A 21716-nucleotide genomic window follows, 5' to 3' on the forward strand; every position below is an offset into this window, starting at 1 on the left:
GCTTAGGCGATTCATTATATCCGAAGTTCAATTTTATATCCGCAAATTTAACTAAAATGCCTCGGAATGCCTGCAATGCGTCCTTCCTAGTAAGCAGTTCACCGCTTCATTCTTCACAGGCTTTAGGCGGTGTATAAATCCGAAATAAAATTGCATTGTAAAGCTTCACTAATAAGAAAAATGTGTAAATATATGAGCTGAGACATCAGTGTGCGTGACTGAGGGTTTCCACCTTTAGTTGTGCACTTTTTCTGAGATTTTGCAGTTCACATACATGAGTTCATCTTTGTTTATCGCTTTACTTAAAATTACTTTAATAACTTCTTGTTTTTTTAGAACTATGTCTTTGTGGTGCATATGGCCCTTTGAGTTGTTGTACTTTGTCATAGAAGGCTGGGCTGCTGACTTGGATACAGGTAGTCCTCAACTTACGACCACAATTGAGCCCAAAATTTATGTTGTCAAGTGAGAAATTTGTTAAGTGACTTTTGCCCCATTTTAAAATTTTTCTTGCTACCCTTGTTAAGTGAATCACTGCAGTTGTTACATTAATAAGACAGTTGTTAAGTGAATCTGGTTTCCTCATTCACTTTGCTTGTCAGAAGGTACAGAAGGGGATCACACAACCCTGGGATGCAGCAATGGTCATAAATATGAGCCATTTGTCAACCATCTGAATTTTGATCACATGATCATGGGGATGCTGCAAAGGTTGTAACTGAAAAATGGTGATCAGTCATATTTTTCAGTGCCATTCTAACTTTGAACGGTCACTAAATGAACTGTTGTAAGTCAAGGACTACCTGTAGTTTTTACTTAAAAATTTGCTGTACATTTTTTTAAAGGAATAGAACTCAACATTTCCTAAATTAGAAAGTAAAAGCCATTTTAGTGGTAGGAGTACCTTTTATTTAAATGCTAATGTGTTTATACAGCTATACCAATCGTGCAAAGTGCAGAAAAAAGTAAAAGATAGAAGCCAAAAAAATTAAAAGCATGGAACAAAAAAAAAACAAATTACTATCTTTGCATGCCTGAGAGACCTCAGACGCTGCTTTATGTCAGTCTACAGAACTTTTCCCATTCAATCAAGTAGAATGAATTTCTGGAAACTAAACTTATCAAAAGGAATCCTTTATTGAGATGAGACAATATAGGGATTAAATATATCATATAGGGATTAAAAGCAGCGTCTAAGGTCTCTCGGGGATGCAGAGATAGATAAGGGAGTTTAAAACCCTTCCCCTTATCTTGATGTGTATTTAGTAAAACAAAGAGCCAACAGTTAATTCCCCCCACCCCCTTTTTAGAACAATATTTTTCAGAGGTTCCCAGGGCACATCTCACTGTGGAATTTTTATGGTCTCTGCATCCCCTGGCTGTCTCTCTCAGAATTGATAGATTTATGGGCATCTGGTTTTCATCCCTCCATTGTATCAGGTGTAGGTTATACAAATTCGATATAAGACTAAATATATTCAGGTTACATCAAAAAGGGATTTCTTTATCAGTTCCCCCCCCCCCCCCTTTTTCCATTGAAGAAATTACAGATACATGGATCTGACATTGACTTAATCTAATTTATATCAACACTATTCAGTATTCTTTTGTGTTCTTTTATCTTTGCAAATGATCCTGTCATATTTTATGAAATTTATATTTTGCCTTTTTTTTAAACTCTCATTTCTCTTATCAACATCATAATTCAGCTTCCTCTCAATCCACATACTTTCTTCATATGTTTGTTTTGTGCTTCAGTCCTCATTGACTTTCTCTACACAAAATATTCAGGGTATCACTTTTAGTCCTGGTCACTCTTTTTTGTCATACTGTTTACCAAACATGTAACTATCATCAACCTTTGAATTCCTACTTTCATATGCTCTCACAACAGTTTCAATAATACCAATTCCTAATTTCTCATATGTATCACTTTCATTCAAAAAAGATTCACATCCTTTTTCTTAACATACAATATATTCCTCTATGTTTCATTTGTTACACAAAAATGTTGAAAGCTATAATTTATTCTGTGTTTACATTTTGATTAGTGCAGATTCTCTCCCAATGCACAGTCTTGGACATTGTGATCAAATGTGTTTATTTATTGTAATTTTATTTATCTATTATGTATTCACTTTAAAAACTTTAATATGAATCTTTTAATCTTGCAAGAATGATATTGCATTATTAATACAGTACTATCAGTTACCACGCCTCTTTTATTTCTCTCCCAGATTGCTGTCATTGCATATATAACTGCAAAACAGCCGCCAAGTATTTATGAATATGAGGATGAGAACTTATTTCTGAATGATAAGAAATCTGTGCCTAGCCTTCATGACCCTGCAACACGTGAACTTTCTGTAGTAATACCTTCATATAATGAAGAAGAACGATGTAAGAATAAATATTTATATATAATATATTTTGCTTTATAAATTATTTTATCCTCAGTGTAGTTTTAATGAATCAAGATCTGCAGTTTTGTTTTTTTCCACATCTTACAGTACCATCAATGATGAATGAAGCTCTAGATTATCTAGAGATGAGACAGGTACGTATTTTCAATAATTCAGTAACATTTTTGGAAGTAGCATCTTGATAGTAAAAGAACAAATGAAAAAAAAACTTTTCATTTTTATAGAAGCAAGATCCTTCATTTACATATGAGGTCATAGTAGTTGATGATGGCAGCACAGATCAAACCAGAAAGGTAGGAAATAAAGGACTCTTTTACAAACTTCAGATACTTATCAACAGGTACTTTTCATGCTTATAAGCACTCATTCAATGAGTGTTCCAACTTGTGAGGGTGGGTTGCAATTAATCTTTGGAGTTTCGACAGTTGCAGCATTAAATGACCTGTATGGCCCTCACTTAATAACTGCAACTGAGATTGCCAGAATTGGTGTTGCTAAGCAATAAACTCACATGACATTGTGTTTTATGATTGTATTGCTTAGAGACACCAATTCTGGTCCCAGTCACTGTTATAACCTGAAGATTGGTAGTTTATTTGTTTTGGAAAAAGACTACTTGTTAAAGTTTAAAATCCTAATACCAGAAACAATACACGCATAAGAAACAATATCAGAAAGCTGTAAATAGTAATTTTATCTATTCCATATCTTGTTATTATTGCTGGTGTTATTTTGAAGGACTGATTACAAGATTTAAAATACCGTGCTTCTCCAACAATGCGGCCTCCACCAATAGGAAGGCCCAGCATGTTTTATCGGCATAAAATCAAATTAAGCCCCTCCCCCCCAATTAAGACCTATATTAAACATGCGAAATGGAGGGGAATGGCGGGGGGGGGGCTTGCCGTTAGGAAGTAGTTTTGTTGCATACCCGGATATGGTGCTGCCTGCATTGACTTTGGCGTTGGTGGGGCACTTTGTTTCAGGAGACCTTCCTCCACCATTGCTTTCCCTTCTCCCTTGCGGCCGTGGCGTTTAGAGCAACGCCGCGGCGTTTGGCACAGCCATGCGCAGCCAGCCAGGGTTCCTTCCTGCAACCCGGAGCCCAGCGGAGACACTCGGGTTCAGGCGCTCCTGTCGCCGCCTTCCCTTCGCCTTCAAAGGCAAAGCCAATTCTTTTAAAAACGACGCCCTACTACCTGTACGACAAAGCCTCCCCTGCCTGAGAGGGCAGCCCAACCCCACGTGGGGAGGCGAATCTCCCAGGACCGCAGCGCAGGATCGGCCCACCCTGGGAGAAGCACCTAGCCGCCATCCCTGCCTGGCGCCAGGCAGAGTGCAAAGAGCTTCGCCTGGGGCGCCCAGCGCAGCTGATAGGCGGGCCATCCTGCCTGGTGGCGGAGCTCTCACCAAGGCAGCGAATGCCTCCCTGCTGGACCCTCTGCTCATCCCGTCAGGGCCGCGCCAGAGCCGTGCGGGCTGGGCAGAGCTGGGAAAGCGGGCTGCGGGTGTCCGCCTGCTAAGCGAAAGAGCTGGGCCGACCCAAGCTTGGCTTCCTTCCTAAGTCCCTCCAGCCCGAACCCGAAGGGGCCACCGGGAGAGGCAGTGATAGCACCCAAGCATCCATGAACAGGGAGGCAAGGTGACGGCCTGCGCCACATCCTCCTCCTCCCCGCCAGGCAGGGATGGCGGCTGGGCGCTTCTCCCGAGGTGGGCCGATCCTGCGCTGTGGCCCCGGGAGATTCGCCTCCCCACGTGGGGTTGGGCTGCCCTCTCGGGCAGGGGAGTCTTTGTTGTAGTAGAGCGTCGTTTTAAAATAATTGGTTTGACCTTTGAAGGCAAAGGGAAGGCGGCAACAGGAGCGCCTGAAGCCAAGTGTCTCTGCCAGGCTCCGGTTGCAGGGAGGAGCCCTGGCTGGCCGCGCGTGGCTGCACCAAATGCCGCGGCAGCACGGGGAGAAGGGAAAGCAACGGTGGCGGAAGGTCTCCCGATACGAAGTGCCCCACCAACGCTGAGGTCAACATCCAAGCTGTCGCTGCCCGCCCACCTGAGGATGCAAGGGTGGGGTAATTAAATCACCCCCGAAAAGACGGCCTAGCCGTTTTTTCGGGGGTCAAAAAAAAATAAGCCTCGGCCTTATTTTATGAGAAATACGGTATTTATTATTTAGCCAGTGATTGCTCTATCTTGCAAGCTGCCATATTTATTCAGTGATGAAAGAGAACTGACAACCTTTCTCTTCAGTGTACACTCAATTGATATCGTGGTTGCCTATGTATGTCAGAGTAGCCTTTCTGTATATACATATGCATTTTTTTTGTTTCTTGACTTTTCCCTTGCTTGTATATTACAATGTAGTAGCAAAGCCCAAACAGCAATTCAGTATACATAAAATAATTCACAGCTAGAATAGATTCTGCCAGAATAAACATATCTGTCAAAGTGATAATATATATGGGTGTAAAATAATTATCTCCTTCATTATGTGCATTTGCATTTAAGTATTACATAGGTTTATGTGAAGCACTAACATTAATTCACAGAGGACATTAGGAAATATTTTAAATAACTAACAGTCTGTTATGGTCTTACTGGAGATAATTTGAGGAAATGAGTAAAGAAAATGATGCACGTAATGTTTGTCAATAATCCTTGAAATAGAAAGTTTTTGAGGAGAAAAATAGTTTTTAGCTAGGCTACAGTTATAGTTTTCTCCCCCAAAACTTTCTATTTTAAAGATTATTGACAAACAGTACATGCATCATTTTCTTTACTCATTTCTTCAAATTATCTCCAGTAAGACCATAATAGACTGTCAGTTATTAAGACTTGGTTATTCATGATTTGTTTAGTAACAGAAATTGGACACAAGAATTAAGCAAAATAAATTGAAAGGGAAGTAAACTATACTAATTATTAATAAACTATTTGGCTGTTACATGCTGAATATCCATTTGTTCATTCACTTTATCTCACATTCATAATTCTGGGCAGTTTAACAATTAAAATACCAAAGCAATTTAAAATTTAGAAAGAAAAAAAAATATTAAAACTACTACAATGAGCAGCCAAGATACAAAACATTCATGGCATTCAAAATGGAACAGGCTTCATTCCATCACATTAGTCTTATTTATTGGTAAGGTACTGTGTGCACAATTATTAGGCAAGTATTTTGACCATATCATTTTTATGCATATTTTCCAATCCAAGCTGTATAAACTTGAATGCTTAGTGGATATAAGCAGGTCAGGTGATGTGGAGGGAGGGTGTCGCCTCAGAAGATCAACACCCTATATCAAGATATGTAGGCAGCTTCTTTTCCTCAGGCAAAATAGTCCAAAAAAGAGATTTAACTGACTCTGAACAGTTAAAAATTATAAAAAGTCTTTCAGAGAGATGCAGCACTCCTGAAATTGCTAAGATTAATTGCCAAAGATTTGAGAAGAATCAAACATGAAGCTACCAGGAACCCATTATCATCCAGTGCTATAATATTCCAGAACTGTAATCTACCCGGAGTGCTCAGAAGTACAATGTGTTCAGTGCTCAGAGACATGGCCAAGGAAAGGAAGCCTGAAACCCAACCACCACTGAACAAGGCACCTAAATTGAAACAGCAAGACTGGGCCAAGAAACCTATGAAGGCAGATTTTTCAAAGGTTTTATGGTCTGATGAGATGAGGGTGACTCTTGACAGACCAGGTGGCTGGGCCCATGGTTGGATCAGTAACGGGCACAGAGCTCTATTTCAACTCAGACACCAGCAAAGTGGAGGTGGGATACTGATATGGACTGGTATTATAAAAGATGAATTGGACCTTTTCGGGTTGAAGATGGACTCAAAATCAACTCCAAAACTACAGCCAGTTTTTAGAACAGCTTTGCTGGCTGGGGAATTCTGGGAGTTGAAGTCCTCCAGGCTTAAAGTTGCCAAGGTTGGAGACCCCTGTTTTAGAAGACACTTTCTTCAAATGGTGGTACAGGAAAAAGTCTGCATCTTTCAAGATGATTTTTATGCAGGACAATGCTCTGGCGCATGCATCGAAGTACTCCACTGCATGGCTTTTTTAAAGGCCTTAAAGATGAAAGAATGACATGCCCCCTTCCTCATTTGACCTAAACTCTATTGAGAACTTGTGGGCTCTTCTTAAATGGGAGATTTACAGTGAAGGAAAACAGTACACATCTCTGAACAGTGTCTGGGAGGCTGTGGTTGCTGCTGCACAAAAAATTGATTGTCAACAGATCAAGAAACTGACAGGCTCTGTGAATGGAAGGCTTATGACTGTTATTGAAAATGAGAGTGGCTATATTGGTCACTGATTTTTTTTTAATGTCAGAAATGTTTATTTGTACATTTTGAGTTATTATTCTCACTTTAACAGATGCAAATAAACAACTGGGATGGGGAATTTTTTGTTTTTCATTTAGTTGCGTAATAATTTTGCACATTGATAGTTGTCCAATAATTGTGCACAGATAAATATTCTCCTAAGAAATCCAAAACCTCGCTTTTTCTTAAATATTCAGGTTTGAGGTCTATTAACATTTTGGATTGATGGAGAGCACTGTAGTTGTTCAATAATAAAATTAATCCTCCAAAATACAACTTGCCTAATAATTTTGTACACAGTGTAGATTATCCAACTGGTTCTAGATGCCACTAAAATATATGTTAAAGTAGATACCTTTTAAGAAAAGCTATGCAGCACAGGGATAGTATGCTTCCTGAGGTTCAATAATACTTTGGAAAAGTGCAATAAAGGATTGAAGTATCTCTAACATGGTATTTTGTAACATCAAATTTGCCTAGGACATCACTAAGGCAATGGGGCTTGACTGGGTTCTCAGAACACCTAGCTCTGCTCACCACAACCAAGAGGAGGAGGGAGGGAGAAGGGAGACCGTCCTTGAAATGTTGAAGAAAGACCCTCACCCCCAGGAAAAGACAGATGGGTTAATTCTGAATGTACAAGACCAAGCCTTAGGAAACGAATGCATACAAAACCAGAATTGAGAAGGGAGCAACAGACAGCACATACCACCTCTGCGAAAATGTTGAACAAGCAGTGGACCACCTAGTTAGCTGCCACAAGGAGATTGCACAGATGCATTACAAATAATGGTGTGACAAAGTTGCAACAGTGATGCATTGGAATATCTGCAATAATTACTATTTGCCTTCCAACAACAATTGATGAGACCATAAAATTGACAAAGTAATTGAAAATGAAAAAGCTACTGGGACTTCAGAATTAAAACAGAAAAGCATCTGCCATATAACACCTCAGATTTAGCAATTGTTTATAAGAAAGACAAAAAAGTTTCAACAGTGGACTTTGCAGTACCTGGAGGCAGCAGAATGAAAGAGAAGAAACTGGAGAAAACTACAACATATAAGGACCTGCAAATAGAACTGTAACGACTGTGGCAAAAGAAACCAAAATAATACCAAAAGTAATAGGCACCTTGGTTGCAATCCCAAAACATGTGGAGCACCAGTTGGACATCATTGGCACTGACAAAATCACCACCAGTCAATTGCAGCTTTACTTGGAACAGCTTATATCCTGTGATAGTACCTTTAATACCATGAAACAACATCTGCATACCCCAGATCCTTGGGAAGAATTTAATAGGTTAATAAAATGCCAAATCCAGTCTAAATATCTGGCTGATTCTGTGAATAACAATAACAACAACAACAACAACAATAATATAAAAATATTATTTTGCAAAACAGTATGCTGTCTCTCCACTTGTTTTTTCAATCTAGGTTCTCCATTCTACAACTGGTAGCTTCCCCAGCTCTCCTACCACTCCCAGAGCCGTTTGTCTCTATCTATCTATCTATCTATCTATCTATCTATCTATCTATCTATCTATCTATCTATCTATCTATCTATATCATCAATCTATTCCTTCCCCGAGTGCATAGATACATCACATTTCTCTTCTCAACAATACTGCCTTTGTAAATTGTTTTCAATTTAACTTTTACTTTGCAACATGAAAAACAATCATTACTGTATTGCAACTGTAAAAATTAAAAGACAAGTAGAGGGTTGCTGGAAGTTATGTAGTATTTTACCTTGCAAATACACAGAATCATGTGCTTCCCTTCCTCTAATTTTACTACCTTTTTAAAAACTTTTTTTAATTAATCATATTTCAGTTTTATCTGAATACTCCAAACCTGTTAATTTCATTATAGTTGTAATATTTCACATTGTATTTTATGGAAAGTCAATTTAAGATTACTTATAGTTTAGGATTCACTACATAATTTCCTATGCATTTTACCTTTTCTGGTTTAAAGAATAATATTTCTCTAAAAGTAAATGTAGTCATTAAATATTTGAACCCTAAAACAGATGTGGCCCAGAGTCGCCTTATTGGTGAGAGGGCTGGCATATAAATTTAATAAGTAAAACAATAAATGTAAAACATTACAATGTAAAAACTAAAATATTAATTAGTGGATATTATGTAACTGAATTTTGAATTTCCAGTCAAGCAAATGCAAATTTTTGTTTTTAACTTAGAGAATTGAAGGCAAGTTGTTTAGCGGGAAAAATATTAGAAAAATTCAAATGGCATTTTCTAAACAAACTCTTGACCATCAATTAATAGTAAATATAGCATTCCAAATTGTGATTACTGTTATTTAATTCTGATGTATTATTTTCTGTAGGTTGCACTGAGGTATGTTAAAAAGTATGGTAGTGACAAAGTGAGAGTGCTCACTCTAGTGAGGAATCGTGGAAAGGGAGCAGCTGTTAGAATGGTAATAAACTCACCTGCTTTTCCTTTAAGTTGCATATTCTCAGAGGAAACAAATGATTCAATGTTTACCTTTCAGTATGAACATTTAAATTAAATTCAAATATATTATTGAAGGTACTGCAAACTTACTGTTTTCATATTTAGAATCTATAGTGCTTGATGTCTGTGGAGATTTTCAGTCATCTAGATCAGGGGTCTCCAACCTTGGCAACTTTAAGATTTGTGGACTTCAACAGCTTTGCTGGCTGAGGAACTCTGGGAGTTGAAGTCCACAAGTCTTAAAGTTGCCAAGGTTGGAGACCCCTGATCTAGATCATGGTCGTCCCAAAGGTGCTTTTTCAAGAGCAACTGGACTTTTTTGGTTTTTCTTTGAAGGCATTCATTTCTCATCCAAGAAGCTTCTTCAGCTCTGATTGGATGGTGGGAAATGGAAGGATTTAGAGCAGTGGTTCCCAACCTTTTTTTCGCCCCGCACCCCTAAAGAAATTTCGCTCGAATCTTGCACCCCCTGAAATTTAGACTTTAGGAACTACTGAACGCGTTAAATATATGGTAGGATTGAATCTTTTCAGCTATGTATGTGACAGCCACTAAATAACGATACTTAACTCTAAAATGAAAACAAAGTTAATCCATTGCATAATAAATAAAAATGCCAACATATAGCCAATATCCTATTATTTATCTGGACTTTTCTCGCATCCCCTGGAATATCGTCTCGCACCCCAGGTTGGGAACCCCTGCTTTAGAGAGTCTTCTTGGAACTGTTGAAAGACTGGAAACTGTTGTAGATTGGTGATAGATGATGTTGAGAGAGGGCTGTTCAATTTTGACATAGATGGACTCTTTGACCCTTCTTTCAAACCAGTGATCCTCTTTGTCCAAAATGTGGACTTTGCTGTCTTCAAAAGAGTGACCTTTGACTCTTAAATACCAATACAACATATGTGCACACTTCAAACCCAATAATGCATTAAGGCAGATGTTTGTCTACCCCAAGGATAAAACACCCAGACACAAACTGAGCAATGTGCAGATCTGTTTCTTTTGGGGAAACAAAACAGCCACTTGACTGCATGGCACAACATATGAGAACAAACACATCAGGACTAGTTTCAGTAGTCCATCTGCATTTAAAAGACACAGCCACTCTTGAAGACAGCAAAGTCTACATTTTGGACTGAGAGAATTGTTGGTTTGAAAGAGGGTCAAAGAGGCCATTTATGTCAAAATTGAACAGCCCTCTCAACAGAGCAGGACGAATACAACATCTATCTCCAGTCTACAACACAGTCCTTTCAGCAGTTCCAAGTAGGTTTCATACCCATTTGCACTACTCAAGTGACCATGAGGACATAGATAAACCTCTAAGTGGCCTCAATGACTCTCTAAAAGAATGCAAATAACCAACTATCTGCAAGGAGTATAAATCCTCCCAATTCCTACCATCCAGTAAGATTTTTGAATGAAAAGTGAAACGTCTTCAAAAAAAAACAAAAAACTCCAGTTGCCTCTTGAAAAAGCACCTTTGGGACAACCTATAATGGCATGTGATAAAATTAATATTGAAATGGATGTATTTAACAGTAATTTCATTTTTATGGCAATATTTGAAAAAATACTGCATTTCCCCCATCTCATATGGTGAACCTGTCTCTTTGACAAGGATACAAAAGAGAATAATACATGATTCTTGTTATCTTCTCCAAGAGACACGGAGTTTTGGAATTTTGTCTTTTCAAAAACCTAACATTACTTAACATTAAAATTAGTCAAAGAGCCAGTTTTATATAATGGTTAAAATGTTGGCCTAGAATCCTGGAGATTGTGAGTTCTTGGCCTCCCTTTGGCATGAAAGCCAGGTGGTGCACTTTGGACCAGTCATTCTCTCTCCATACCCAAGTTGTTGTTAAGCAAAAATGAGAGGAATTAGGTATATTTTCCCAGTTCAGCTATAAAAATATAATCATAATAATGATTACATAAAATATAGACCTGCTGATTTGGTAAACATCCTCATTTTAGTTTTGATTGAGCTGCCTAATAGCACCCTTGTCTAGAACCATTGTTAATTGTTCTTGACTACAGATTGCCAGGGTTTGTAGGCATAATTCAAACAGCTTTGTGAAGTTGATCTTAGTCATGAATGAAGCTTATTGCATCATGTTAGTTTTTAGTTTTTTTAAACAGTTTATTCTAATTTTAAACATAATTAAAAGGGAAACTGGCATGATGCAAAGCAAATCATTAGTCCCCTGAAGTATGATTTCACATAGGTTATGCAGACAGTCTTACAGAATTAAAATGGTGGCTCACTGCAGTTGTTTGCCAAAATTGTTTGGCAAAATACTTAATCAGTATTCTGTTAAGCAGTCTCATCATGTTGCTTTCTGGCAAATTTGGTCAAGTCCATTGTAGCATCCATTTTGTGAACAGGCAGTCGTCGTCGTCGTCCCCCCCCCAACTACCTTGTTGTGTTTATGCTGTCTAATATGTTCTTTGATCATAAAGTTTAATACGTAAATTATAATTTTGGGAGGAGAGTTCTATCAAAACAAAATATGACTTTTTGTCTTTTCATAATAATTGCTCAACTAATTTAGGTCCTTACATATTTCTTAACTGCAGGGTGTATTTTATTCACGAGGAAAAAGAATATTGATGGCAGATGCTGATGGAGCTACAAAATTTAAAGATATTGAAAAAGTAGAAAAAGGTCTTGAGAGTCTCCAACCCTGGCCTGTGAGGTTCTAATTGGCTACCTTTTCTCCTTTTTTGTTGGATTAGTAAGAAGATAAATATAATGTTTCCTTTTTTAAGTCTTATGACACAATCCAGAGAAAATTGAACATATTTAATTTCTTAAATTGTGTAAGATTGGAGCAAACATCTTTTATCAGGTTTGCATACATTTTAGAATGCTGTGTCCTACTTTGAGATCTGTAGTTTGGGATTACTTCAAAATATTCCTTTTTTCTAGATACAAGGGAGTTTAGGCTCAACAAATTCAATTTTGGAGCTAATGGAAAAGTAATATGAGCATTCCTTGGTGATACTCCATCTTTTCCATCTGTTGCTATTTGCATGCTCTTTGGAAGCACTATGATTAAATGTAATTTCTTGTTGCCATTTTTTTTTAAAAAATTAATTTTAATTTACCGGTAGCTAGTCATTTTTTCAAACAATGTGCTTTGCATCTTATGAGAGTACAAAGCATCTTTCTTTGAATAATGAAAGCAATTGCATCATTTTCTAGGCTTCGCCAGCTGCTTTAGAAGCTACTCCCAGGTCTCTCTATATACATGTACATGGCAATCACTGTGTCTCAAAGAAACAGCAGGAGCAGCTTATAAACTCACCACATGCTCCTGGAAGAAGATACAATGGCTTTTATGAATTGAAAGGAGTGCTTACACGAATATAATTTGGAAACTGCCTGTTCTTTACTCTGCTTCCCTTAAAGCTGTTAATGTTTTTTCCTCTAGGAAATGATGGCCATTGCCTGTGGTTCACGTGCTCACTTAGAGAAAGATTCCATAGCACAGGTATACTTTTCTTGCCTCTGTTTTTTTTCTACACCTACTGTCAGACAGACTATTCTTTATAGACAGATATAAATGCCTTCTTTTTAAAGATCAAATCTTATTCTCTAATTTGCATGATCCCTAGTTGGAGTGCAGAATGTGGGCTCTTATTCAGCAGTATACAGCCAGCCTAAATAACTAACATAAATACTCATTACTATTGAGTATTTCTAACACAATTATTAAAGTCTCCATTCTGTAGTCTCTAAGTTGAACAGTTATTTTAATGTATTTTTATTAGATCAAACTAATTAAGAGAATGAAAAGTATATATACAACAGTATTAACGGTATCGTGTAAGCACTAATTTGAAATGATAAAAAATTAGATTCCTTTTAAATAGAACAACTTCAAACCCACTCCCTCCACATCTTTTCCTTGCCCTTTGTTGAAAAAAATAAAATGTTAACAACACATATCATTAAATCAATATTGCATATTAGGTGCAGATTTATCTTTCCAGTCTTTTTATGGTAATTGTTTTGGTTGATTCCCATACATGGAAAATTTACAATACCTGGTAATCTTAGAAGATTACAAGAGATATAGCAAAGGAGATCAGTTCAGGAATATGGAATATAGTGTTGATTTCATTACAAAATGGTGCACTAGGATAGATTTAGACAACTATTAGTTAATGTTCTAGTCCTGAGTTGTATCTCTAACAACTGATTATAGTTAAGTCTTAAGTTGTGACTGTAATGGGACCTGGTCATTACAGTCACAAGAAAAATTACATAATTACAGAAAAACACAGTTGGAAGGGACAGGGCATTGGTACTTGCCTGATACGCCTGTTTTTCCCTGAGCTGTTCAGAGCATCCAGTAACGGGAGGTGCTTCAGTCTCTTCTTAGGAAGGCTGGGCTTAATTTTGTGGACGCTCTTCTTCCTCCACGAGACTCTTCCTTAGTGTCCCCAGTTTTGCAAAGCCGAGGTGATGAAACCCTACTTGCTTCAACCTATCTAATACCCTTGGCCGGAATAGGCCCCACCAGACGGAAAAAGGGTGGGGCTGGATGCTCTTCACAGCTCACGGAGAACAGACGTATCAGGTAAGTACCAACGCCCTTTCTCCCCTGAGCTGTTCAGAGCATCCAGTAATGGGACATACCAAAGCTTGGAACTGTCCTAAGGGAGGGACTCCGTCTGGGCTGAAGTCCTTTCCCTGTCTGAGTGAACTCATTGCAAGACCCTCCTGCCAAATGAAGCTTCAGCAGATGCAAATACATCAATTTTGTAATTTCAAATAAATGGTGAAGGTGAAGTACAGGTTGCTGCCCGACTAATGTCTTCTATTGTGGCCTGCATGGCCCATGCTGCTGAGGTTGCCGCGCTCCTGGTGGAATGAGCTGTTACGCTGCAGGGCACCGGTAGTGAGTTGGAATCATATGACTTAGCGATTGTGACCCTTAACCATCTGCCTATGGCAGAAGAGGAAACCTTGCGTCCCAGTGTGTTAGGTTGAAAGGATACAAAGAGGGCCTCTGTTTTCCTAGAGGGTGCCGTGCGATCTAGGTATATGCGTAGCACCCTTCTTACATCCAAACGGTGCCATTGGCGTTTGAGTCTGTGAGATGGGCCTGGACAAAAATTTGGGAGCACCAGCTCTTGTGCCCTGTGGAATGCCAAATTGATTTTTGGAATAAACGTTGGGTCTGGTCTAAGATAACTCTGTCTGGATGGAAAATGAAGAGATCTTTTCACATAGATAAGGCTGCCAATCCTTGCTGATGTAATTGCAGTTAGGAAGACAAACTTATAAGTTAGTAAGCGGAGGGTTGTGGTCCTTAGAGGTTCGAAAGGTCCCCTAGTAAGTGTAGTTAACACCTTGTTGAGATCCCAAGTTGGATAACAGAGTACAACAGGAGGCCTCAAATTCCTAGCACCATGGAGGAAGTTGTGAATGCGAGGATGATTGAAAATGGATGTGAGATCCCCCAAGAGATGACTGAAGCTAGTGCTGCTGCTTGTCTCCGGAGGGTATTTGGTGATAGACCCTTGTCCAGGCCCTCCTGCAAAAAGTCCAATAGCTGTGCTACTGATGGGGAAGTGGGGTTGACCTGAGCCCTCATGCACCAATGACAGAAGATGGACAAGGTAGCATCGTAGGTACAGTTCGTCAAAGGACGTCTGGCTGCCTGTATTGTGTGAATGATCTGATTAGGAATGTGTTCGCCTCTCAGATGTTGCCGCTCAATTTCCATATGGCTAGGTTGAGCCATTGTGAGTCCGGGTGTAGAACTGGACCTTGAGACAGTGAGATGACCAACGATGGGATCCTCCATGGCGGTTCCAATGACAGGTCCCTCAGGTCCGCGAACCATGTTCATCATGGCCAGTATGGGGCCACCAGCAACAATTCTGCCCTCTCCTCCAGGAGCTTCTGGATCAGCTTGGGAATCACGGGGAGGGGTGGAAACGCATAAAGCAGGCCAGGAGGCCAGCGACATTGGAGGACATTGATGTCCTCTGCTCCCTGCGATGAGTATCGCGAAATGAACCATGGCAGTTGGGCATTGAGGGGGGAGGCAAACAGATCGATAACAGGTTGGCCCAACCTCTGGACTGCCTGCTGAAAAATGTTTGGATCCAGGCGCCACTCGGATTGGTCGATCGTGGCCCTGCTGAGCCAGTTTGCCTGAATGTTCGCTAGTCCTGATATGTGTTCCACTTTGAGGGAGAGTAGATTGTGTTCGGCCCACAGGAACAGTCTGATTCTTTCATTAGTTGACTGGAATAAGTGCCCCCCATTTGTTTATATGGGCCTTTGTTGTTATGTTGTCTGTCAAGACGAGGACATGTTTGTGTTGAAGCTGCAGAAGAAATTTGTAGAGGGCCAGGTGAATGGCTCTAACCAGTTGATGTTGTGCAATTTCTCTGGACCAGTCCAAAGTCCTTGCATCATATGTGAATGGTAGTGGGCTCCCCATCCCACTAGACGGGCGTCTGTGGTGACTATTGATCTGTGTGGATCCTTGAAGGGACAACCCTTGTTAATTGTAGGACGTGTCCACCATCACAGAGATCTAAGGATGGTAGGTGGTACTATGACACGAACCTTGGCGTTGTCTCTCCCAGAGTGTCGGTACGGCAACAGGAAACATTTTAGGGTTCTTGCATGAAAGTGGGCCCAAGGGTCAATAGAAATACAAGAAATCATCTTCCCTGGTAATTTGGATAGGAGAGCTAGTTGTACCCTTTTAAGGGTTCTGATCTCCTGAGCCAGTTCCCTGATGCTTTCCTGCCTGTCTGGGGAGAGTAAAACCTTGCCTTCCTTCATATCAAGAATGGCGCCTAGGTGAATCAATTTGGTAGAGGGTGATAAGTGGCTTTTTGCCCAATTGATAGAGAAACCATGCTGTTGAAGGGTCAGTAGCGTAATGTGAGTGTCTGCGTTGGCCTGTTGGATGGATGATGCCAGTAACAAAATGTCATCCAAATAACATTGGAGATGGATGGGCCTGTCTCTAAGGGATGCAGCCAGGGCAGCCAAGACCTTGGTGAAGGTTCTAGGGGCTGACACTAGGCCGAATGGGAGGGCAGTGTACTCATAATGTACGTTGTTATAACAGAACTGCAGAAATTTAGTATGGGAAGATCTAATTGGTATGTGTAAATAAACCTCCATGAGGTTTATGGATTTAAGTATATCGCCTTGTCTGATGCCAAGCAAGATGGATTGGAGGGTGGTCATTTTAAATTTGTGGTAGACTAGAAATTGGTTTAGGCATTTTAGGTCCAGAATTGCCCTCCATCTCCCCAAACTTTTTGGGACCATGAAGAGGTGCGAATAAAAGCCCTGACCCTGTTGGTCAGGTGAAACCGGTTGGATGGCCCGGATTTCCAATAAATGTGTTATAGCTGTCTGCATGAGTGACCTTTTTCCGGGGTCCCTGGAAAGTGGGCACCTCATAAAAAAATTCAGTGGGGGGGGTTGGACCAGAATTCCAGGGCCAGGCTGAATCTTATTGTGTCCCTGACCCACACATCAGAAGTAGAGGAATCCCATTGGTCAGCAAACAATTTTAGACGGCTGCCACTGGGGACATCCTTATGGTCACTATTTGGGCCAGTGAAAAGGCCCTGACCCACAAAAATGTCTTTTAGATGGACCTCCTCACTTATTTCTATCCCCGAAGTCAAACCTGTCAGACTGTTGCCTATATCCTGATGTTCTCTGGTACCTTGGATAATAGGGTCCCTGATAAGAGGGCCGAAAGGAGCCTCTACAAAAGGGCTAAGGAGACCTGGATTCTGACCTTCGAAAGAGACAGGGGAGAATCTTTTTCTTGCTCCTAGTTTCAATTAGGAGAGGGTCAAATGCTCTGCCAAATAACTTGTCCCCCGAAATAGGGGCTGAGGCAAGCCACCACTTATGTTTGGTATCGGCTTGCCAATGTCTGAGCCAAAGTAATCTCCTGGCAGAGATTTGAGAAGCAATGGCCCTAGATGAAAATTTTACGGCGTTAAAGGTAGCATCCGCAGAGAACTCTGCAGTGGCAATCAACTTGGAAACATCATGGTGTGCCCTTATGTTAGAAGCTGAAATAATATCCCTCAGGTGGTGGAGCCATCGGGACGACCTAGTGAAAAATGAAGTGGCTGTGGCCACTCTAATGGCCCATGTGTCAGATACATGTGCCCTGAGGAGAGCCAGTTCCGCTCTCTTCTCCTTAGGCTTAAGAGCTTCTTCTACTTTGCTTGGAATGATGGAGGAGGATGCTAGGGCAATTATTTGTTCATCAACTTCTGGGGTATTTAGAGAGTTTGAGAACTCGGGAGCAAGATTATAAAAATTTTTATCATATCCCGTGGGGGCGGGGTATGACACTGAGACGGCCCATTGTTTCTGTACTAAGTCAGAAAACATGGAACAGGAATCACATCCACCTCTGTGACCAGTTGGGAGAATATTAGATCTTTTGATTCCCCTGGGATGTTGGTTGAGGGGAGGGGCTTGGTTTGTTAAGGCGTGCCGTGTTCTTGGCCTTGAATAACAAGGATTTAAATAACTGTGGGTGAAATAGTCCTGTAAATACGGGCTGGTTGGGCATGAGGCCCTCGTCGTCTGACATCCCCCTCTCCAGAGGGTCCACCTCTGACAAGCCATGGTCTATGGTATGAACTGACCCCTCTTCCATTTGATCCATTGGATCCAATCTGCCTCCCAGTTCATGTGAACACTGTGGAGCCATGTCTGTGGGAATAGAGAGTTCTATTCTGGGGGGGGGGGGTACTGATGGGAATGCTGATCCCTGATTCCTAGGGACCGCTCTGAGTGGGACCTGTAGTCCGAAGCTCCAGATGGTCGTCTTGTCCGAATCGCCTGCTGAACACCTGCTGTTATGCCCTTTTGGATCGCCAACTCCATCCATGCCCTCATGTTGGCAGGGATGTACTCCAGGAATTGCTCTTCCTGGCAAAAGCCAGCTGCAGTAGGTGTATATATTGCCTCTGGAGCCCCTCTTGGGGGGTGTACATTGGATGGGGCCCCCTGGGGGACCTGTGCAGTTATGCCACGCCTTCCAGACAAGTCCAGAGGTGCGGGTGGAGGGCTGGTGGCCTGAGCTGTAGTGGGCAGGATTTGTGATGATGATGCGGCCTGGCCCATTTCTCTGGCACGCTTTCGACTTGTTTTTCTAATGCTTGATCACATCTACATGCATCCTTCTCAGCTGCCTTTGAGGGCTTTTGGGGCTCTGTGGATTTATCCTGGGCCTTAGAAGCTGCTCTAGATCTGGAACTGTAGTTGCTTGCCATGATAGTTTGTTTATGGGCTCAATAATTAAAGAGGCTGTGAGTTATGGTGACTGGCACACCTAGGGGCCTGCTTCCTTAAAGGGCAGGGGATCCTTGATATAGTTAGTCCCCCCCTTTGTTGATACCGTGTTTCTCACAAAATAAGGCCGGGCCTTATTTTTTTTTTACCCCTGAAAAAACAGCTAGGCCGTCTTTTCGGGGGTGACTTAATTTCCTCCCGCACCTAGAGCGGCCCATACACACGTACCTCGCCACGAGGCCGCTTCTATCGGCCAACGAAAGCTCCCCAAAGACAGAGTCCCCAGCCACTTTGGGGCAAGGCGTGGCTGCCTGTGTCCCCTCGCCATTAGGCAGTCTCTTTCGGGCGATGGAAGCTCCCCAAGTGCAGTCAACAGCCACTTCGATCGACTGGTAGAAGCGGCCTCCGGGTGAGCGCGCGCACACACTCCCCTCACCACGAGGCCGCTTCTATCGGCAGATGAAAGCTTCCTTGAAGGCAGAGTCCCCAACCGCTTCAGGGTGAAGCGTGGCTGCCTGTGTCCCCTCGCCTTTAGGCAGTCTCTTTCAGGTGATGGAAGCTCCCCGAGTACAGTCACCAGCCACGTCCATCGGCCGGTAGAAGTGGCCTCGGGGTGAGCGCACACACACACTCCCCTCGCCACGAGGCTGCTTCTACCGGCCGATCGATGTGGTTGGTGACTGCACTTGGGGAGCTTCCATCACCTGAAAGAGACTGCCTAAAGGCGAGGGGACACGGGCAGCCACGCCACGCCCTGAAACGGCTGGGGACTCTGCCTTTGGGGAGCTTCTATTGGCTATCGGGATATTCTAGCCTAGGCTACCTGCAGGGCCCTTCTAAAGGCAAGTTTTCTCCCCATCCCCCCCACCTGTCTCCCCCATTTCTCTTTACCTCATGTAGTTCTAACGAACGATGTGAGAAATGGCAGGGAAATGCATGGTTTAAATAGGCCTAAATTTTAGGGGCGGGGCTTAATTTCACCTCATGCCTAGAAATCATGCTGGGCCTTCCTATTGGTAGAGGCCATATTGGAAAAACACGGTAATTGTTTATTTTTATTATTATTATTATTATTTTGAAAGATTGTAGAAATAGATTATATATTTTGAGGAGCTGATAAACCCTCCTCCAATTTGGTTGTGAAATTTGAATTAAGGCCAATTCTGGAAATATTCAAATCAAGATCTAAACTGAATGCAGAACACCCCCTCAGGCCAAAGTTCTGTGTGAGGGCACACAAAGGCCTGCAACTGGAAACTGCATGCGTATTAAATCCTGTTATACCCAGTTGACCTGCTAAATAATGGCTGTGGGGCTTTGAGCCAGCAGTCTAAGTTCCATAACACCCAGAGAAACTGGGGTTAGGGCCACCTCTCCCCAGGTCCCCAGAAAGGGAAACCAACGGGGAAGATTCCTCCCACAGACAATAAGCAATATGCTGTACTTCTCTCCACGTGGCTGTTTTTAAAATGGCGGCTGCCTCGTGGTGTGATGTTAATAAAGCAGCTATCACCGCCCGATCTGCCTTAGGCAAAACAGTCAGCAGGGAGGGAACAGGGGCTAATTTCCTGCCCTCAAGGTGTTTTGCGGGGGGGAAGCCTCAGACATTATTGTGCGCTTGATGTTAAAAGCTGCACCCTCAATTTGGAGGCTTTTGCCTCAGGGCAAGTTCGGATAGTTTGGATTGGGAAGATAAGCCTTTGTTTTTCTGAGGCCGTCGCCTCTGTAGTGCTCATGCGCTTGCTCTAATGAGCGGTTGAACAATTCCCGACGGCCAGATGGTAGGAAAGCTGTCGTAGTAAGAATGGAAAATTTAAAGTACCAAACCTGGGTTAGAAATGCACTGAATATCCTAGCTCTATTCCGGCCAAAGAAACCACAACCTGATTCTCTGAAGGCTGAGCTAAAACTGGAGACGCTAAGGATGAGTCTCATAGAGGAGAAGGAGCGTCCTCAAAATTAAGCCCAGCCTTCTTAAGAAGAGACTGAAGCACCTCCCATTACTGGATGCTCTGACCAGCTCAGGAAGAACTTGGAGACTTTCTGGTCTAACCTCCAGCTCAAGCAAAAGAATCTACATCATTCTGGACAAATGGCTGTCCAATCTCTTAAAACCTCCACTGATTAATAGTTCTCACTGAAAAGAAATTCTAGGTCTTTGTTAAGCTTCCATGCATTGCATCTTATCGGGTGCTTTGGAGAATAGCTTGATCTCCTCTGTGAGACTCTCAGATATTAGAAAATGGCTAACATGTTACCCCTAGTACTTATCTTCATTAGATTAAACATACCTAATTCCCACAACTATTCATTGTACAATTTGGCCTCTAGTTCACTAAACATCTTTGTTACTCTTCTCTGCACATTTTCTAGGGTTTCAACATCTTTTTTGTATCATGGTAACAAAACTGGATTCAGTATTTCAAGTGTAGTCTTATCAAGGCTATATATAGCAATACTAACAGTTCACATGATCTTGATGCTATCCATCTCTTGATGCAGCCTAAGACTGCATGGCTTTTTGGCAGCTACAGCACACTGCTAGCTCATGTTCAAGTTGAGCCAGGTACTACCTATTCTATACCTATGCATTTGGTTGTGGTGCTCAGTAAGCGAGGCACCATGTGATTACCCCCTTAATGACCACCACCCCTGCTCTCCCTGATGTGACTGTTGAGCAGAGCAAAGTATGGCTCGGGTGTGGGAGGCCTAGTAACTTAGTTGTAAACAATTTAAATTCTTACTTTGGTTTCAAAATAATATTGATGGTGTATTTTCTGCATTATTGGATAAGTATTTGACATCATTTAGTTCAAGATGACCACATTGCAAAAGCAGGGTTATAAATACAATATTTCAGTTGTTTTTTTTTGAAATTCCAATCTTGTTTAAGCATAAATCTAGAAATATGTTGAACGTAAAGTATTCAGTGGGACTGGGCGGTATTATAAATTCAAAGAAAGAAAGGTGCTTCAGATTTTGTGTTGGTACATTCATAGCACTGCTAGCATATAAATATCAGTGCTGCTCTAGCTATTCTTTCACTTTGGTATATTTGTTCTGTAGAAAATTCTTATTTATTCTTCTTATTCTTGTCACAGAGAATATAGTTTATATGTAGATCTGATGAAATGATCATG

At 41.4% G+C, this 21716-nt stretch overlaps 1 protein-coding gene across 1 annotated transcript in view; it reads left to right on the forward strand.

Moving 5' to 3' along the window:
- Positions 1 to 21716, forward strand: part of ALG5 (ALG5 dolichyl-phosphate beta-glucosyltransferase) — a 41736-nt gene that overhangs the window by 299 nt on the left and 19721 nt on the right. The window contains exons 2-7 of the mRNA XM_026713208.2: positions 2238 to 2400; positions 2511 to 2557; positions 2648 to 2716; positions 9121 to 9213; positions 11841 to 11954; positions 12698 to 12757. Coding sequence (XP_026568993.1) covers positions 2238 to 2400; positions 2511 to 2557; positions 2648 to 2716; positions 9121 to 9213; positions 11841 to 11954; positions 12698 to 12757 — 546 coding nt within the window. The remainder of the gene's footprint in view (positions 1 to 2237; positions 2401 to 2510; positions 2558 to 2647; positions 2717 to 9120; positions 9214 to 11840; positions 11955 to 12697; positions 12758 to 21716) is intronic.

This window comes from Pseudonaja textilis, chromosome 2, assembly GCF_049901715.1.
Source record: "Pseudonaja textilis isolate UNSWEBS1 chromosome 2, rPseTex1.2, whole genome shotgun sequence".
NCBI lineage: Eukaryota > Metazoa > Chordata > Lepidosauria > Squamata > Elapidae > Pseudonaja > Pseudonaja textilis.